Source organism: Lepisosteus platostomus, chromosome 7, assembly GCF_059453375.1.
Source record: "Lepisosteus platostomus isolate fLepPlt1 chromosome 7, fLepPlt1.hap1, whole genome shotgun sequence".
NCBI lineage: Eukaryota > Metazoa > Chordata > Actinopteri > Semionotiformes > Lepisosteidae > Lepisosteus > Lepisosteus platostomus.
The window spans coordinates 10,166,885-10,187,929 of NC_142617.1; the positions used below are offsets into that span (position 1 = coordinate 10,166,885).

A 21,045-nucleotide genomic window follows, 5' to 3' on the forward strand; every position below is an offset into this window, starting at 1 on the left:
CAATACAACCAAATCAAGTTTTTAAAATGTGTTTGTTTTTATATACATGGGGAAATGTAAAAAAAATTAAATCTTTATTTTGTGACATAATTCATTAGTTCGCTTTATGTGATAGATGCATTTTGCCCCCCTCGGCATTCTTGAAACTAGTTGGTGCCGTTTATGCAAGTGCACTGGTTTGTGGAAATGTGAAAAAAAATACTGCATAAAATAAAAAAAAAATAGAATAACAGGCATTTATAAAATGCAAAGCGTGTTACAAGCTATAATCTTGCAGCTCCCCTCAAAACTATATAAATGCGTGAGATTAATTATAAGTGAATTTACAGCACTAAGTACCATTAGATCTTAATCCGGTGTATAGGCTAAAAATGTTCCCCATACTTTCGTGTTTTCAACAGGAATAAAATCTTTGGTATTCATCATATCATTATAGTGACAGTTTAGTCATCAGAATAAGATCTAATGTTGGTTATAAAGAAGAAGTAGAAGACAAGGTACATGAAGAGTATCAAAATCTTTAAAATAAAGTCAGGTGTTATATAAACAATTGATAGGTGCACAATTTCAGTGCCATAAATTAGTTGCGTTAGTGTTTATACGCACATCAATAATTTGCATTAGGCTGGAGGTTAATTCTGCTGTGAATAGAACCATATTTCACAGTTATTTTTGAGGTCTCATCCATAAATGAATGTCAACAAGTAAAATATTGGGTGAGTCTAACCTAATCATATTTTCCCGTCATGAAAAAAAAATGTATCAAATGCTTCAATAGAAATGACTCTTTAGAATGTTAAAAAAACTGAAGCACTATTACTACATCTTTTTACAAAAACAGAAAAGTCAAAACTGGAGAAAAGCTTATGTTAGGAGAATTATAGGAGTGTGCCTTCCTTCTAATCTTATATAGGGAAGATTGAGATGTAAGAGGATCTAGAAAGATACAAATTCACCAAAATAATTACAGCAAGCAATTCAACAGCCTCTTTACCGTTTATTTTGCAAGAAAATAAATTATACAACTTAAAAAATAAATTCAGAAATAATGCATTACATCAAAATAGTTCAGCCAGACAGCCATACATAAACGATTATCATTCAAAAAATTGTACAGCATTTTAACCTTATGTAGTGGCACACATTCAACTGGTATATGTAACATAAAACCTAGGAATTCAAGTTTGCTTTGCATTCCAGGCTACAAATAGTGTATATACTACAGAACAAACAAAATCATACTCTATAAATGGATCACAGGTTCATTGTAACTTTTACAGACAAAATTCACCCATTACATAAAAAATGTAAAATGTTTGTAATTATCATACTTGTGAGGATAATAAAAACAGACACTACAATTTTAATTTAAGGAATTTGTACCTAAGAACTGTCAATTCATCTATTAACACTTATGTAGTCCATCAAGTTTCTCCTATCAAGTCTAACCTCAAAGTGAAGTTAAACTAAGAAAAAATGCTTTCAGGAAAAAAAAAAATCATTTTCCACTTTCACATTTTCACAGAGATAAAAAGCAATTATAACATTCAGATTTTTAGCACATTTGTATTATATTTCATGTTATTTAAAGATTATTAAAAAACTGAATTTAGATCAAAATCTCATCTCAAAGTAAGAGTAAAGGCCAAGGATTTTCATAACTTTTTACATTTTATTCATTAAAAAAAAATCACTGTCAAATCATTGTAGTGAAGGTAGAATGAACGGCTATCATCCAGTGGAATAATTGGGGAAAAAAAACCCTGTTTGGAGTATCCCCTCAGGAGCAATAAATCTTGCATGGGATAGAGTTTGATGTCAACATTAAAACTAAAAAGTGGAAGACATCACACTACATTAGGAATATCAATTCAAAAGATTTCACCAAAAGTGTAGCGGGCAGTTCTGATCTCTTTAGTTAGTGTAAACTACAATGCCACTGAATATTCATCAGAACCTCAAACAAGACATACAAGGTTTAACACTTGAATTCAGAGAAGGGCAGAGTGCTTGTATCGGGCTTTTAAAGATTCATGTATCCTTTTAGTAAGTTCAAGAAACCCCACAGCAGCAAAACTCAGAACTACACAGGTATAAATCATGTACAGGAAAATGTTCTGAAACAAATGTTCAGATATATTTAAGAGAGGATAATTGAAACCCAGACATCCTTATTACCATGCTGGTGCATGTATAGTAGTTGTAAAACTATTCAACAATCCAAATGCTTTTATTTTCACTAAACCCACAGCCGTCAAAGAAACCGAGGAATCTTTTTTAATAAGATAATGGGGAATAAAGTATTTGACAAATAAGGCTACTGCATATAAATCAAATGGTGATATGAAAGACATTCATACACCTATAATTTTACACTTCCATATTTTTCAATACCCATCTCTTGTTCAAAAATATTTTAAAAGCTCTAGGTATCGATAAAAATATATGATACAGTCCAGACATTCCCTGGATCAAAAGCTAGGATTTGTGATCGTTCTTTTGCAGGATTAAGTACAGTAATTCAGGTATTTCTCAGAAAATGTGATTTAAGAATACTATAAACTGCACACTGTTAAGATATGTTCTGTGTGAAACAAACTGCAAACTGAATAATGTTATAATAGAACAGAATGGTCTTATGGCATTATACCTTGCATAGATACCAATAGAAAACCAATCTGTTTTGTCACAGAATGAGGACAGTGTTATACGTTTTGCTATAACTAGTTTATTGATAGCAAAAATATTCTAAAACTATTGCTATTGTGCCCCCTTTTATGCCTGTATTTCTAGAAATATAAAAGGGTGAACTGTGCATCCATAAGTAGTTTTTACAGGCAGTCAAGTACTCCCTCCTTAATGGTTCATCAATCACGAACACAAGCAAAACACAATTCTAGGACAATAATGTAACACTATGTTTCAGGCAATGCGCAATACAACACTTTTCTTTACAGTAGACCACTAGTGAAATTTAAAACAGGAAAAAAAAAAACTGACAGCAAAACAGCATGCTTTAGTGTTAAATATAAATTGAAGAGATTCACCCCTTTAAGATTTTGCTCTAATTAAATATGCTTTTGTTACAATTTTTTGTTCCTCTATACTTTATGCATGTACAGTATATCTTATACTGGAAATCAAGGTGCAGAGAACGTGTTGAGAGAAATCCTGGAACAAAAACGTCTTTGAACAGCTCCCCACTGTGAAAATGAACAAAACCATTCATGTACGTAAAAGGTAATGAAATTCCCTAGCTTCTACTTAAATATTATGGACATCGATATAAATGGAGCAATGACAATATCCATAGAGAACAGATCCATCCTGCCACAAAAGCTGTCACAATTTCAGATGTTAGAAACCAATGGAAGTAAAAAGGGATCAAGCGTAAAAAAATACATTGTATCGTTATTGATCTTCAGAAATAGTTTAATTTAATTGTCTAAAAGCCCAATACATTGAATGCAGAATAAAATATATACATATATAACAAAAAAAACTCTAAGCACCATATTAATGGCTAATGTGAACACAAAAAAATGAAAGTAACAAACACAAAATATAGAAGAATTTGTATTATCATACTAAACAATCACCACTCTTCCTTAATTCATAGTCGATTCTTATATGAGGCAGACAGACGTTTTTGTCTAGGCTGAAGAAAACATCACTGGTTACTAGGAACATTTGACAAAACCAGCTGAAAAGCCAGAATGAGAGGTGACCGATGCAACTACCCTGCCATTCTGCTGACAACAGTCTGCTAGCAACACACACAGCCACCAACCCTCGACATTACCTCCTTTCAGCAGGAACTCTTTACAAGAGAGAAAATGGATTGGCTGTATTCTCTGGATGCAAAATCAAACGGAATAACTAGGAAATCATCTGCTCTACCAAGAACACCAGTTATCTTAACGAAAACCAGATTCTGAAGGAAAACAAACTTTTAACCAAATTGTTAATTGGGTTCTAAAGTAAAAGAAGCATTCAAGGGGGCTTTTTGACAAATTGGTAGTGACAAAACCAGTGCAAACCTGAAAGTCTTTGTGAGCACTTACAAACCCCACATACTGCAGATGTTCAGAGGTTGCAAGTACCCGAGTTTCATGGACAGGCTGCGATAATTATTAAAATAAGATGGTATCGCGTGTCAAGACAAACAGGGATGTGACTTCATTTTTTAAGAACATAGGATTTCTAATCTAACGGCTGTAAAGTCTAAAAATGATCTGGAGAACATAGTGTGCAGCATGACAAGGTCTACACAAGAGTAAGCAATCCTGTAAACATTGTTGTCCATCGAGTTGTAGGATTACCTCAAAAAACACTTTTATGCCACTCATGTAAAAATGTTGTACGGCTTCATTTACTGTGACAATACCTGTACATTCTGAAGTCTAACCCTTGATGGTTTACTGCAAGCAAATACCATGCGTCAGAGATCAAGGTTACAGATCGTTTCTACAGGTTATTTTAAAGTACAATTATAAAACTGAAAGAAAATATTAAAATGAGCAGTGAAACCTTGATTTTTCTTTGATTTAAAAGAAGTCAAGTCACATGTTTTAGTCATCTGTATTTCAAACCTTTTCTGTGGGCTTTATCAGCAGATTATGCACCCCCAAATGATTTTCCATGAATGAAACAAAAAATTAACAGTTAAGGTGCTTCAATTAGATCTCCTTTTCAGAAAACATGGTACAGATGACAAATGCAGCTCATTGTGCTTTGAAAGAATATAGAATAATACTGGGAAAGCTCAAAGGACATTTGACATTTATTGAAGGATTAAATTTTCAATTAATTTTAGAATGATACGGCAATCTTGAATCTTGAACCTTGGGATGAAGTTGATTTTTAGGGGACCTTTTTCAACACACCATGGATTACGCGTGTGTAAGCAGCTGGCTTTGTTTCAAGGGCCTGGAAAGAAGAAAGAAGTGAGCCCTGCTCCGATGATGATAATCACCAACTATAAATCTCTGAACCTTTAACACTCCAGGCTATAAGAAGAGTTTTTTTCTTTTTCAATTATTTTTTCCTTCCACATTAAATGGGATCTAAATAAGCACAAAGACCTCTTTCTGCACACGCTCAGAAGACCAGATTGTTAACATCATGTTTTTATTACCTTACAGTTACAAACCTTATTAAAACATGAAAAATCTCCCTGAAATCAGCATCTGATCTGTGTTCTGTGTCCTTTAAAGGGAGGCAAGATGGGTAATAATAAGGAGAACTGAAAGCAATAAAAGGAAAATTGTGACTTAAAAAAGATCACTCCAGGCAAAGACGAAAAAGCCCAATGATACCATCTCCATCATTATCGTATTGCATGACCTGTAGGCTTTATGGTCACATTTACTGACCTTTAGACATCTGTACCCCAAAAAAAAAGTTCAAAACCAGGACTTCAAACTAGAACCATGGTAAATGTATGTATAGTATTCCAGAAGTAAAGGTGCTAATCCTAGTTACAGTCACAGTTCTTTAAGTTCAAAAACTACTATCAGTTCCCCAGTTCATTTTGACTTTTGGGTCTGTAGTTAACAGTAGTGGGGGCTCGTCTGAAGGAGAAATATGAGTGATCCAACCTTTCAGTTGGATATCAGTGGATGGAAATCATAATTGTTTAAACGGCACAGAACAGGCTCTTTGATGAATGCAATACTTTCCACAGAATAGCATGCTGCTGAAGATGAAAAACAGGAAGGCAAATGCCACCATGCATACTGACTAAAATTGGCAAAATATAGTCCTTTTGTTGTTTTTTTTAATTTCCTAAGGTAAGGCAGGGAGTTTAATATTTATGTCACTGAACGGTCAGTCAGAAATCCAGTCCATCTCCACACAAGCCTGTTGAGAAGCCTCTGACCAATGCAGTTTCCACCTGGCATCCTCGTCTTCATCGCCGTCTCTATTGCCCCTTCTCGGCTACGCCATGTAAATGAAGGTATTAATGTCTGACTCGTCTCTCTTGATATATTTGTGCTCAATAAGCCACTCAATTTGCTCTTTGATCATTTTCTTCTGTGGCAAAAACATGTTTTTCAAAATTTCTACCAGTTCAGTTTGTAGCTGGGCATTGGTGATTTTCTTACGCATTTTCATTATTTGGATGATGGCCTCCTGGAATAAAAAGGGGGGGAAAAAAGTGTGACTTTTACACATACAATAGAAATGCCTGTACCCACTTACATCTGTCTAGTTTTAGTTAGTTATAGTCAATACTTTCAGCTAGAAAATAAAACCATTACATTTTTTTCTAACAAAGGCATCAATGTACTGTGTAAATCCACGCTACAAGCAGGTTATCTCAAATTTAGAGCAATGGGTTTCTTAAGATTTCTTTGTTTTAGTAGGTTTGTGTGGTTTTGCAAGTTATTCACAGATATGTTTCAGTTTTGGTTCTGAAAATGTAAAACGTTTGTACATGTATATCAAAATGTTATGTATAACACAGGATACCATCAGTAGATCAGTAATGTAAAAAAACATTATATCCAAGACAAATTCATTAGGTTATTGCTATAGTAATTTGTTTTACGTAACTGGAAAATTCTAAAATAGCCCCCAAGTGAACAATAATGTTATTTTTATAACAAATGTAGATTCCTAATATGTCGCTTGTTTTCTTGTTCAAGTGTCACTTGCTTTCTTATTGCAAATACAGAAAGATCCATCAGTTCATCAAAACTCAAGTAAACCTTGAGCCCAGGTCAAGATAAGTAATTTGACATTTGCTTTAAAAAAATAGTATTCCAGTTTGGTTTTATTTTTTCTTAAAAACTGCACCTCTCATTAAATGCATCTAAACATTTTTTTATGTGGGAAAGTTACTCATGTCACCCATTACAGCCACTGTCCACTGGAATGCACACACCTGGGTTCTCAATATTCTAAGCTGGACAATGCCTTCATTTTCCTCCTCTCTCATCCTCTCTGTTGTGAGCTGCAGTCTGCCAATGAGATTGATCTTGCCTCTCTTTTGAACCTTTCCGTTTTTTCTAAAAGGAAACACAATATACAAGGTTCAGACTTATGTTCATAAATGACCCGACCATTTGAAACCCTTAACACTGGTTAGTAGCAATGCAAGTAATTCCTAACATTTTAATTATCCCTCTTATCCTTTAAATTATTTTTGTTCAAACAAATGAATACATCTTTAACATCCTAATTCACATAGTTTTTTCGTATTTTGCAAAGCAATTTTTAAACTCATAGTCCGGTCCCTGGCAAGTACGTTTGCTATTCAACCTTACAGTACCACTACGCCAACATGGAAAATTATTCCCTTAGCAATACCTGATGTATATATAAACACCCCTCAACATGTCAACATTTCCCGGAGACAGCTAATATATGTCCCTTACATTACACCATGTTGATTTTTAAAAGAAAGAATCTGACGTCAAGAACAAGAGTACAACAACTATCTTTTTTATATTATATTTGAAATTATGCTTTTTGTTGTGATTTGATTATAATAATCAAAATGGCACAATGCTCACATTAAAGAAAACTCCTGGTTCACGTAGAAGAGGGTGCCTTCTGTGAAGTCTTTGGGAGAATTGACTTGAGGTTCGTATGTTAACACCTGCCGCTTCAGCTTTGGAAAAGCTACAAGAGACTGGGGGGGGGGGTAAGGATTACAGACATTTACTAACCATATGAAGAACTGAGCAGAAAGCAGTAAAACAGAATAAAACAGATTCCTTGAATAATATACAGTATTACAAAGAATGAAAAGGCAAATACTATCATAAAAAGCTCTGAAAAAAATACTTCCACAAATACTACTAAAAATAAATCAATGTTATGCAGAATTAGACTGTGAAAAGGCACTGTCAACTGAGAATATTCACAGCTCAGCTCTGTGTGGGAATTGGCAGCAGCTATACCCGATTATGACTCTCCAGGATCACTCCTGTGCTGATGAAATGAAGACAGATACTGAAACCTTTGCTGCCCAAAAAAACTTCATTTTCCCCGAAAGGCTACAGCTTACCCATAGAGTTCGTCGAAGCTCTGCGTCAGGAAGCTCAGTTGCCAATTTTAAATTTTCAAAACTAATTTTTTCTCTTGGTCTTTGGTTCCAGGCAAAGAGTACAGCCAGCTGAAAGGTCGTAACTTCTAAGTCATACTGTCCAACTTCATTCTTAAACGTGATCTGCAGAAAAGACAACACATCACGGGCACTGATACTTTTTCAGACCACACATTTAAAATCAGCAAACAAACACATCATCAGACCATCAAAGAAACACATCTCACTACGCATGCATTTAAAATAAAGTATACAAATATTGGACAGTAATTAAATATTGTTGACTCATGTTTGTATTTCGAAAGAGACTGTGATATACTGTACTTGAGTGTTTTTGTATCACAGGCACTAAATCACCTCATTAGTAAGCAAGCTGATTAGGCATGGGTAATGAGGTGTTTAACCTCTTATAAGTCAAGTCTAATAAAAAACACAGAAAGGAACTAATATACCTGCATATCAAGAGAACACCACCTCAGTAGTGGAGACCATACCTCAGTAAGAGATCAATCAACATTTTTTACAGACCAACCTGATGAAAGTCAGTGAGTGTAGAAGACTTGTCCAAGTTTGATGGTTTTGGTGGAAATCTACTGGCAGTGATGGTTATAAAAACTAGTGTTTAACTTAATATAAAATATATTTGTTTCACAACAGCAACCATTAATCTCCAATTGGTGCTGTTACTTTCCAGGTCTCCATGTTCACTTGGATAAAAAAGCAAGGAGAGTGAACAGCTTTGTCCTGTCCATGTAAGCCAGGGCAGACAGGCAGAGCAGGATGGCAACGAAGCTGAATTCCACAGAGACATGACATCAGGGTGTATCCGGCAATTAAACCAACTGGGACAGAGGTCACCTTTCACCCGATGCCCTAACCTACAGCATCACCCATGACTTTCACTCCTGATACGAATCCGACAGGGAGAAGACGGAGCTGGTGTTTGTTTTAGTCACAGAACCAATACTGGTCATTATGTAATCCCTCTCCTGCCCCCCCTGCAGAAAAGGATGATGCAGAAAGTCTGGGAAACTTGGAAGGAGGGAGCACCCAGCAAAAAAACACCCAAATATTGCCAAATAACTGCATTCAACAGAGAGGGGTGCCAAAAAGCTGGCATCACTTTTACCCATTACACCACTAAAGTTGCCTGCTGTGTTGCCTCAGAGACAGACTAAATATGGCTAAATATTTCACGTGGCAACTCCTCATTTGCTCCCCAGCTATTTAGCCAGCAGCCATATCACCCTGCAATTCACAACAGGCAACCCACTGAAGCTAAGCAGGTGTGAGCCTGGTCAGTACCTGGATAGGAGACCTCCTGGGAAAAAAAAACTAAGGTTGCTGCTGGAAGAGGTGTTAGTGAGGCCAGCAGGGGGCGCTCACCCTGCGGTCCATGTGGGTCCTAATGCCCCAGTATGGTGAGGGGGACACTATACTGTAAACAGGCGCCGTCCTTTGGATGAGACGTAAAACCGAGGTCCTGACTCTCTGTGGTCGTTAAAAGTCCCAGGGTGTTTCTTGAAAAGAGTAGGGGTGTAACCCCGGCGTCCTGGCCAAATTTCCCATTGGCCCTTACCAATCATGGCCTCCTAATAATCCCCATCTATGAATTGGCTTCATTATTCTGCTCTCCTCCCCACTGATAGCTGATGTGTGGTGAGCGTTCTGGTGCACTATGGCTGCCATCACATCATCCAGGTGGATGCTGCACATTGGTGGTGGTGGAGGGGAGTCCCCATTACCTGTAAAGCGCTTTGAGTGGAGTGTCCAGAAAAGCGCTATTATTATTGTGAAGTCCCAGCTCTGAGAGGCCAGCAAACAGGAGGTGCATTACTCACAATTCCGTTCGACATGAGGTGATGCCAGTGCAATTTCCTGCCACTGTGGTTCTTCTTGTAGAACTCTTCCACTTCTGGGATGAGGTCCTCAAGTTCGGTGGGCAGCGACACAAAAACCTTCTCTGAGCTCCGCGACCAGGCACCCGCGTTCAGGATTTTAATGTTCACGGAGTCAGCTGCACCACAGCAAAACAGATTGTGACAGATCAGCATTGCACTTCTTGAAAATAACAAGTCACTATGCTTTCCTTTATGGAACCATAACAAACTGTATATTTAAAAATATCTGTCAAATTTAGCATTGTGCTTGTTTATTATTACATGATGCTACAAAATTGGAGAACTGTACAGCAAAATGTTACCTGGCAAGGCCAGCTTGTTGTGTTTATGCATTTCTTTGAAAGCCTGGTTTAGATCTTCAGAAACTTTGATGTCCTGAAACATCCTGGCCAACTTGTTCACATAATCTGCAGGCATGCCCACTTCCTGTCCAGAGAGAACAGCAGATGGGTGTACAACACAATGATGAGCCACATTTGAAATGAAAAAAGACAAGACCAGGGTTTGCAATTGTCAACATAAAATGCACTTTTTACCAGTAAGTCATTCAGAGCTTTTCAAGCAGTAGAAATAAAAAACAACAACAATGAATTCAGCAGATTTATCTTTTGCAAATGTTTTTTTTTTAAACAATACTTAAAAATATTTCAGTTTGGAGACTCATTAGCAGTAATCTTTGAGTAAACCTGCTGAACTGGTACATTACTATTACATTTTCTGTATTTTACTGTTACTGTACAGTACAGTTGTGCTACTACCTCTTACACATTGTAAGATACTGTCTCTAAAGAGTTATTGCACTTACTGCATAATGACATTTATACACAGGTGCATTAATATCATATACAGTATCACTATTACAACGCACAATGTATATCTTACAGCTGTGAACTATAATGGGTACACAGGAGCAAAACTAAAAGGAAGAATGAAGAAGCTTATCTAATGTTCCTCACCCTGAGCCACTCCACCATGTTTTCTTCTATCTCACTGTCAGCTGAAATATCCAGGATCAAACGACGTGTCAAATGGGCCTTGTGATACCTCATGAAGACATCTTTATTTTGTACATATTTCAGCACCAGTAACTGAGAGAGAGAGAGTCAAGAAAAAAAAAATCACAACCTCTAAGCTTCAATAAGAAACGTTTTTCCAAAAAAAAGAGGAGTGCACACACGTGGCTTCGGATCCTTACTACAAACGACATGGAAATTACATAAATGAACTGGTGCAAAAGAAATATAAAGAACACAATAGTTAGAACACTACAGAGATTTACTCTTTTATTGATAACTACTTTAAACTTCATAATGGTTCAGAACGTTGCTTACAGGGCTGTCCTTCAGTGCTACCTGCCTGACACAATCAAAAAAGTCATGCCTAGGGGTTAATATAAGAAGATAAAATATAGGATTTAATGGTGTTAGGTGCCCTTTTACATTGTAAAATACACTGAAAATAAATTCAGAGAATTACTTAAGAACATATTAGGCACTCTCACAACCATGAAAGGATGCATACATACCACTTCTTTTAATTTGGCCTCTATTTCTTCTGACGTAAGTTTTTTACTTAGTGGTGTTTTTCTTAAGAGCATGTCACAGTAGTTAGCAAGCAGCTCAGGGCACTTGGACTCGGGCTGGGTTTTCAGGCCCACTCTACATTAGAAGAAAACACACAGTGCGTCAGCCATCACTCCATTATAACCCAAGTAGCACATTTCTACTGTAGCAGCAATGAAACAAATAGTTTGAACCATCATGCCTAATGGGTATGTTGCTTGTTGAGGAATACAGTATTTTTTCACATGTCTGAGGCTCCTACTCCATACAGTAGCTCACTGTCGTATGCCAGTGTAGTAAAATTGTACGTGGTTATGAACAACCTTGACAGAAATTGGAACATCACAAGCCTTTCGGAAGGCATTTTAAAGATCAGTTCTTCAACACCCTAAGAAACTGCCGGTCAGTAATTCAATTCATTTAATTTTATTTGTAAAGAATTTCTCAAAGGACTTGTGCAGGAATTATCATTAAATATCCTTATTAATTCTTATGCATTTTTGAAGAAACAAAAAACAGCTGAAAAATGTGTAATATTACACATTTTGCAACATTTGCAACTGTCCAAATGAGATCTAAAGATCCATACAAAATCAGTTCTAACCTGTTCTCCCTGTACCTGTTCTCAGGTTTTTTAAGATTCTACTAGATTTCATGTGATTAAAATACCAATTTAAGGACTTCCGCATATCTACAACTACATAAATCAAATTAGGAATCTTACCCTTTCTGCTTCAGTGGGAGTTCAAGTTTAAATATCGTTGCATCATTTACTACAGCTTTATATGCCTAAAAAAATACAAGGATTTGTAATTGGCCTGACAACAGTAGGCTTCAGTTTTTATTTTCATCACTGCTGTATGCAAAAAAGTCCTCAGTCACAGAATTAATGATGCTATCATAAGTGGATTTCAACTTTTTCTAAAATGATATTGCATGCAAAAAGAAAGTTTGAAAATTAGTATGTAAAACACAGCCTACTAAAATAAACAAAAAATAATTTCATGAACAAATCGTAGACATTGTCCGATACCGAATTTCTTAGAAAAGGCAACATGGAAATTGTCAACATTCACAGAGAATAGGAAATAAATACTTACTTTGTCTCTGGCAGTCAGAAATCGAGGATCATCTTGAAAAGCCTCTTTAACTAATTTACTGAATCGATTAAATAAAGTAAGGAGCTGCTCTACATATTTCTCAGAATCCTTTGCAAACACAGAAAAGGAAAAAGAAAGTCAATAAAGCAGTCTTCCTCTGCAGCATATCACATTTATTATTAGCACAAGCATGGCACATCATGCTAACCTTAAAAGCCCTTGCACACCAAAGGCCCTTGCCTCTGCTTTGTAAAACACTACAATTTGTCAGATGTCATGCAAATATTCCAAATGGCTAACATTGCGCAGTCCACTGCAATCGTCTGTCTCTTTCAGAACAACCTTTCCACCCCTGGTGAAGAAATGCCTAGAACTCACACTCCAGAATCCTTAATTTCTGCATCTGTTGGTACCGTCCCAATCTACCTTTCTGACTGCAATGCAGAGGACCAACTGGAGATTTATAAGAAAATAAACAATTTTTCTGCATAGGATAAAATTCTTAATAGTGACTGCTCTAAGTTACTTTTGTATATATATATACACACACGATTTATATGTATATTGTATATGACTGAGATTTTAAACATCTAGGGAAAATGAGGTTTACAGCAATTATCTTACTTACAGTAGTTATAGTTTCTGCGGCAGCTACCATGTCTGCTAAACCAGCATGAATTATGTGCTCCTCTAAATCTTTCAGCATGGGCTCAATGCCATTAGGAACCTTGTCCATCAGTGAAAACATGAGATGAAGTTCTAGTGAAAGAGAGAACAAACTGTTCAGGCTGAGCAAAACATGCACATTGGAAAGGTGATTGCTGTAGATGTTTTACTTTCTGTATATGAATGCACATGAGAATAATAGTTTTGTAAGCATTTAAAAACATATGAGTATATTTATTCTGATAGCTTTGTTAATAATTCTTACTTTCAGATAGATCTGAAGTTACATTAGCCTTCTTCATGTTAAACACTGAGCACACTTAAGTATAAAATAACAGATTTTTTTTAAATGACACTTGTAAAATATTAGAATCCTTGAAAACCACTTTCAGTAAGTAATTACTTCCTATGCAGGGAGGAAAGATTTAAAAAGTATTAACACAGTAACTACATTAGAAAAAGGCACAGAAAGCAGTTAGTACCCTATGTTCTGTACTCACTCTCAGTTTCATTTTGTTTAATCATGTCTTGACATTCTGCTAAGATTGTCTCTTTAAAAGACGTTACCAGAGCATTCACACAACATTCCATAAGCTGCAAAACAAGAAATAAAAATTTAATCCTTCCTTCCATTTTTATCACTTTTATTCTGATGCAAAACTTTTGTGAAAGAAAAATAACTTGACAAAATAAATACTGAATTAGGATTTATGAAGGAATAAAAAAGAACATTATACACTATACCTTAAAAGGAGTGATAGGAGTCACCTTGCACAATCTTTATATAACTACACAGGTGCAAATTTAAAAGGCTAAATATCTGTTAAAAATGCATAGCGTTGTAATGTTAATTAGAATTCCTTAAGGGTGACTAAATATTACAGTTTTTATCTCTATCAATGAACTTTATCACACTAAATACAGTTCAGATTTTCTTTAGACACGCAAAACCCATGAAAGCAACAATACTTACTGCCTGCACAGAGTTACATTCACGCCTCGTCTCTAAATAACGAAGGGCACGTTTCTCCTCTTCCCTTAATTTAGCGTCTGCCTGTTTGATAATACCGATGAGAATCAGTAAGAGAGCTGTGGGAGCATTCTCACGCTTTACTTTCGATTTGCAATTGACTCTTATTGTTATTATACACCCACCCGTTTTGGGATCGTCTATTGTTTTTTGGCGGCAATCACACAGGAAGGATCGAGAAGTGTGGCCAGGGTCTTCAGACCCCCCGCCCCCCCCCCAAGCCATTGTCCCAGAGCCGAGCTCTGCAGGCACATACAGTAGGTTCCGCACTGACTAGAGGACTGGTGCGTCCCTCACTGATGTCACCATGCTGGGAAATCCCATCAGTCACAGTTCCCCAGGAAACTGGTTATTCCCAAATACGCTCATGGCAGTGCCGAGCCAGTTAGGGGACTAATGCTACAAACTAGTGATAAGAGCCAAACTCCGACTTGCAAAACTGACCTGACCTTATAGAGGCAGTTGCAAGGTCAGCACTTATGAGCGAGATCCTCTTGTTTGAGCCACTCAGGAATCCCAGAACATGAGTTAAAACGTCATTTCCCTCTTCAGTACCCCACTTGAGTTGTGACAAACAGAAATGCGTTACTTAAGGTCAACTTACATATTTCATATAATTTTGTACACCATTCTGCTGCAGATAGGAAGGTGCCTGGGTGCGGTAAAACCGCTCAGTGGAATCCAGGTAGGCTTTTTCAAAATTATCTCTGTAGATCTGGAGTTTGTCTTCTGGGTTGGAACACAAATTCACTGGGGAAAAGGACAAAAGCATTGCAACCTTGAGTTCATGAACAGCTAAATAGCAATTATTAAAAAAGAGGGGGGCCAGAAAGAAATCTACATTGCCTGGGTCAGCGAAACAGAAAAAACAGGTTGTCATCTCACAGAATCATGCAACGCTTTGCTAGATATGTAAAAACTGGTCGAGGGAAACTTCAAAGTCAAAATCTTTTTTTAAGAAGTAGCCAGAAAACACTCTTAAACTCTTGCAATGTACACATCACAACATGGCCTGGTCAGTGCACCTATTACTTTTGGCAGCAATTAACAGAAGAAGACCTTCTTCACCGAGCAGTTCGCCCTCCTCTCCACCTCACCGTAGGACTCCCTGACGCCGATGACCAGCTGCGAGTCAAAGGCCTCTCCCAGCCTCTCTGCGTGCACCAGCTTCATGGCGCTGTCCTGCAGCCGGTTCTTGATGTTGGAGAAGATGGATTCATTCCACGTGTCCAGCATGAGCTGAGGGGAAGGGGGAAAAAAAAGCAGGATCGAGTTAAAGAGGAGGGAAAGAAACAAACAAAGAAAATGCCAAAGACTGTACTGTGGATATGAATTACATATTATTCTTTAAGAATTAGAATATGATGTCAGTATTGGCCACATAATTAGGTAGGCTTCAGGCGCAGGGAGGCCTAGGACAAGCACTGCAGTTGAGAGAGAGGTCTGAGGGCCTACCCACCTCTGCTCCCTACCATTCATTGAAGCCCTCCAGCTGTGGGAGATCATGGAAAGAAAACAAAAGGTCAGGCCACCTCCCTTACCTTTCTCACAATGCTGTCTTCCACGTTGGATTTCTTGTTGCTGCCCTGTTTTCCCATCAGCGTGATCTCCAGCTGGCAGAACGGCTTAGGGAGAATGTCACACTGAGTGAAGAACTTGCGCCACTCCACGATGTAGGCCTTGAGCAGGGCGGTGTCATCTTGGTGGCTCAACACTCTCTGCGTGGGCAGGAAAGATAGAAGATCACTTTGCTCGGATTAAGACATGAGCAATAGAAGCTGATTGATTCAAACCCTCCACTGAAACAGAATCTAAATATTTTGTGCTACTCACAGCAGTGAATAGCTGAAGTTACGGAAAAAAATCTAACCCCCCATGCCATTACAATCTTTGGAAAGGCAGGACAACTTACCGCCTGGGCTTGCTTGATAAAGTCTAAGATATCTTCTTTCAAAGCCTGGTGGATCTTTGCTGGACCTTTATCATCCCAGAGGCAAACTGCGTGAACGTCTCTACAGAAGCATTGGAAAGAAAAAGGTAAGTCGAGCTGACATTTCTGAAATATTAATGCTCAATGGTCAAACACCCCTGCTTTGAAAATCTTAATATTTGTGATTTGATCCATCTTTTCACTTTCAGATATTTTGACAACCTTCAAAGGTTTAAATTCTTCCCACTGGCATCCTAGATAGCACGTCAAACAATGACGTGTTACGTTCTAGCTCTAACAGAAGAGATAAAGAGGTGACTACTTACGAAAACAAATCGAACCATTGCTGTTTTGTGACAGATTCCTGGCGTAGTAGCTTAAGAACAATGGGGCGCATCAAATCCCATTTGTCCTCAAACTGGAGGGAGCCTTTGTTCTGAGCGGACAATTAAAAGACAGAATGAAATGAGAAGGAGTGAAGATTAGCAGAGAGGTAATTCTGAAGCTTTTCATTCAATTTAAACAAACAGTGCCTGAACAATGCCAATATCTCATTGTTTGACCCGGAAACTATATGAAAATGACCTTAATTGTCTTTACTTAGTCTAGGCATTTCAGCCAATCCAAATTTTACGGTTCACTGTCACTTCAGTTTTCTTTGTAGATACCAATGCCTGCTTATTCAGTTCGATACCACTTTTTTGAAGGAAAGGACCTGGGAAAATACCATCTCGCTTCATTTAAAAAGAATCAAAAGCCACATGCTGCAGTCTATGGGTACTGAACATCTTTTGCAAATTATTTTCAAATTCACCAAATGACCATATTCAAATATTTGTACACTCCACTGTTTGAGGATGTTTTGGCTGCACAATGCTCTCCAGTCTCCTGCCTCTCTTCTCACATGTAAAGCAAAACAGGCTCTCGTAAAATCTCTCTTTTCCGACTGACTGTCTCTCTGGAGCAAAGCTGTGCATCCGCTAAGACACTGCAAACATTCTTCTAGAGTGTTGCTTTTGAGGTTATAATTTTAATGTTCATGGTTATTTTAAGATCAATACCTAAAGGGATCACTGCCTTGTCTCTTTTGAAGTCTGGAATTTACAGCCTCTACTCGGTTGAAGTAATTACCATCAGTAGTCAACTTCAAATAATCCCTTCTGCTCGCTTGGTATTAAAGTTGGGTGTTTATGTAACTTACTACTCACAGGCCTGCAGATAAAAACAAAATTATCACGTGCACTGAACAGCACTGTGATTAGGGTATCAGCACATACTATGGATTGATTTAGGAAGGGTGATTTAGTTGTAGATCTGACAACTGGTCTGAATAATGGCGTTCATCTTCCCCTTTAGGGATATGTACTTATGGTACAGGCCTTTGAGAAATAAATGATGATTTGCAGCACCACACTGAGAATTACCATGAATGCACCCCCAAAACAATTCTATGCTGTATAATACATTGTTAAAAGTTTTTAAAAAGTTGCATTTCCATTTTAATCTCAGCTTAATTCTGTAATGCATTATGCTTAAACCTTATCCTCATTGTACTCAGCCAATTTCAGAAATGAGGCACTTAACACTGCATCTTCAAATCAAGTCACACCGGAAAAGGAGAAAACTTTCAGTATTCAGAAATCTCAGTGTTCCCTGCACTCTCTCCACTGATATACACAACAGGTGACCTGGACAGAAATTATTTCAGGGAGAACTGGAACTAAAGGCATTTTTATAGCTGTATCTCTGGGATGAAATGGCAGCTTTCCAAATGGATACAATTTAGAAGAGCAAACTGAAACATGGGGAGTGAGGGTACAGCTGAATGTTAAGTACTTGGCACGGAGGGAGAATTTAACGGGCAACTGAAAAACTTATGATGAGAAGAGACACTTCAGGAATCAAAGATAAAAATAAGTGCTTACATCCTTTTTTTAAAACAAAAAGTGATTGACCCAATCAACCTTGACAAACCATTTAATCTTTTTACGGATGACTAGGGTAATGCATGCAATCACACCTCACAACTTTTCTGTTTAAAAAATGAAATAACTACATGGGTCACAGTATGCTATTTTAAACATGTTTAAGATCTGTGTTTTCAATTATCTTGAAGCCTGGAGAACTTCTTCTAAAACCCAGATTTCTTCACTTGAGCTGCACATCGACAGGCAAGATGTAGTGCCAATTTCCTTGCATTACACTTTAAATCCATACCAAACCTTTCATCTATGATAAATGTATGATTTCATTATGCAACTGCTTTAACTAGGCCTGAATTGGAATGCATTAAAAAATGGCACTGGAAAATAAGGAATGCACATCACTGACCTGGAGCTGCAAGGAGAGAGATAGTTTGCAAAGATTCCTCTCTTTACTAATTCCTGTGGGGATCCATACTTAGCCATACACAATAGGCAACTTCCAGAATATAAGTAACAGAAAACAATTAAAGAGTTCAAACTAATCCCATTAGGTCAATTAAGGACTTAATTATGTAAGAAAGACCTCAACTGGAACACAAACCAGCGGGTGGGTGAGTCATCAAGACCAGGGTTTATTCAACTCTGTATTAGACATTATATGGCATGCCACTGCGGAACATGAACCTACATTATATATTATATATTATTTTTTCCCCCAAAAAGCTGCAGTTCTGAACAAGTTTGGCAAAAACTCTGCATTCTCCTCTTAATGTTAGGAAGATAAGTCAAAATAAGGTAGAGCAAAGGATAAGATAACAGACAACAAACCTTGTCAATCGCAGCTGACAGTTATTTAAGTATGCGCTTTTAATCCAGATTGTGGCTGAAAATAATGCAGGAGAAACGGCAGAGATTTGGGCGAGCTCTCATGATGCTTGTCTAGTGCCCACACCTCGCCTAGTGCAGCTTTTAACACTGAACATTAATGCTTCAACGACTGTCACAGTGGGATTTACATTCAGACAATCTACTGGGTAATGTTATTTTTATTACATAATTTCCCGGCATACGACGTATTCTTCACAATTTCGTGGAAAGATGACATCACGCATCTCAGTCTTTAATATTAAACTAAGGAGCTCTGACATCTATAACATAGAATAAAAATATGTGGTCATACGAACTGTCTCAAATTAGACAAGACCCGATACACACTTCCAACACTCACCGGTATCCTCATGATGTTTGAGAGCAGGGAATGATTTATTAGGATTTCTGTATTGCATGGCGTACATCGTGTAGCCCAGCTACAAGCTCACAGGCTATGTAAGCTGAAATCTCCTTTAATAAAATAGAACTTCCCCAGTCGTATCCGATACATCCAGTGTCTCTTTAAAACACTCTCAAAGCTTCGACTGTTTTAATTTTAACTCGGAATTCCTAGTGAGACTGACAACACGTACAGAAATCCGGGCAACCACAGCTAGCTGGTTATTTTACAACAGTCAGGGTGTATATTATATCTAAAAATAAAAATAAACTTAGAAATAACAAATCTTTATTGTTTTAGTATAATTAAAAAGGCCCATATCCTGAAAATAAGTTTGAACATCAGCCACCCAGTGCCAATAATATTTACCACCAAAGATAGCTTTGTCTCCCTTTTCTATTAATATGCACACACGTATTATTCTAACCTTGCCCCCAAACGCTCCGTCTTTGTAAAGAGCCGCGTTTTAAAATGCAGACAGTCGATCACGAATTAGCGTTACTTACACAAAATACTATCATTATTAAAATGAAGTGCCACCTACCTTTAGCAAATTAGACGTCGCCATGTTCCCTCAACTTATCCCCTCGCGCAGCCTCGCGAGATTTCCGAAGGCTTTAGTTACCAAGGGGTCCTGAGAGATGGAGTAATGTTGAGATACAGTCGGCAAAGTTTTTAAAATATAAATAGTCCCTTTATAAATTACAGTTTATACTATTCCATATTAAGTTCGTTATCGGGCACTGATTATGTGGTGTAGTGGAACGCATTCAATTGTTATTTGCAATCCCTTTTTTAATCATTGGCCTTCAAAACACGAACGCAACTCACTGGAACCGTGTCATGTATTTGAGTGGATGCTAAACTTAGCTTCGCCGAACTAAGTCGATCCATACAAGGGTATATCACATGACCGGGAAACAGTACAGAATAGAGAAAAAAACAGCGTAAGAAAGATTCCGAGTTAGAGCTGTGTCCATTAACTGCAATGACTATATTATCCAGAGCCTGGCTTGTGTATTGCAGGGGCAGAAATTATACAATTTCAAACAGACCCATAAAACCTATAAATGGTGTGAACAGAGAGGCATGCAGAAGTGCTACTGATCCAATAACAAGGTGGTCGAGGAACCTGTGACTTGTGTAGACGAATTGCAGTTACAAAAACATGTTTTGGTTGTTCCTCACACTTTTCTGCATTAGCTCGTACACGCAAATTTTGCTAAGATGAAGTCATCAGTGACAAGAACCGAAATGGGGAGACGTTTTTTTTTCCCCAAGTTTAACTTCACATGATTATGAAAATACCAGATTGCACAAATTGTTATTTGTTGTTGTCCACTAGGTGGCACTGTTGTATTAAATGGTGTGCCGGTATCCAAGAAACAGGGTTATTGCTAAAAGAAGTCTTTAAAGTTTTTTTCAACAATGAATTTATCTTCCGTTTTTTTTAACTTAGTTACTGTGTACACACTTTTTTTATGCCGTTGCATTTTTTTACCTGCCGCAGCAGTCCTCAATTCTAGGAACTGTTCATTTTTTACCGCAGTGAGGGCCAAGTTTTTTTTTAGATCCTCCTCTTCCTTCAAATCCTGCTGTGAACAA

At 37.4% G+C, this 21,045-nt stretch overlaps 1 protein-coding gene across 1 annotated transcript; it reads right to left on the bottom strand.

Annotated features, from left to right (window-relative positions):
• Positions 1-3,411: 3,411 nt before the first annotated feature.
• Positions 3,412-20,266, bottom strand: LOC148658149 (cullin-5). The gene is made up of 19 exons (XM_088639174.1): positions 19,985-20,266; positions 16,572-16,681; positions 16,228-16,327; positions 15,857-16,033; positions 15,413-15,554; positions 14,920-15,065; positions 14,259-14,339; positions 13,786-13,879; positions 13,248-13,378; positions 12,620-12,727; positions 12,244-12,308; positions 11,483-11,615; positions 10,914-11,045; positions 10,260-10,383; positions 9,898-10,073; positions 8,018-8,179; positions 7,521-7,639; positions 6,890-7,013; positions 3,412-6,135 (listed from the first exon to the last, which is right to left on the bottom strand). Exons 1-19 carry the CDS (start codon positions 20,006-20,008, stop codon positions 5,941-5,943), a joined length of 2,343 nt encoding a protein of 780 aa, XP_088495300.1. The 5' UTR covers positions 20,009-20,266; the 3' UTR covers positions 3,412-5,940.
• Between the last annotated feature and the right edge of the window lie 779 nt (positions 20,267-21,045).

What these genes read in the sequence shown, in the direction of transcription:
- LOC148658149 (XM_088639174.1), bottom strand. Translation starts at nt 20,008, where the DNA reads ATGGCGACGTCTAATTTGCTAAAG. An exon ending in CTCCCACTGAAGCAGAAAGG is followed by an intron (nt 11,616 to 12,243) that starts GTAAGATTCCTA and finishes CTTCTAATGTAG; the next exon opens with AGTGGGCCTGAAAACCCAGC. An exon ending in AGGCCAAATTAAAAGAAGTG is followed by an intron (nt 11,046 to 11,482) that starts GTATGTATGCAT and finishes TCTCTCTCTCAG; the next exon opens with TTACTGGTGCTGAAATATGT.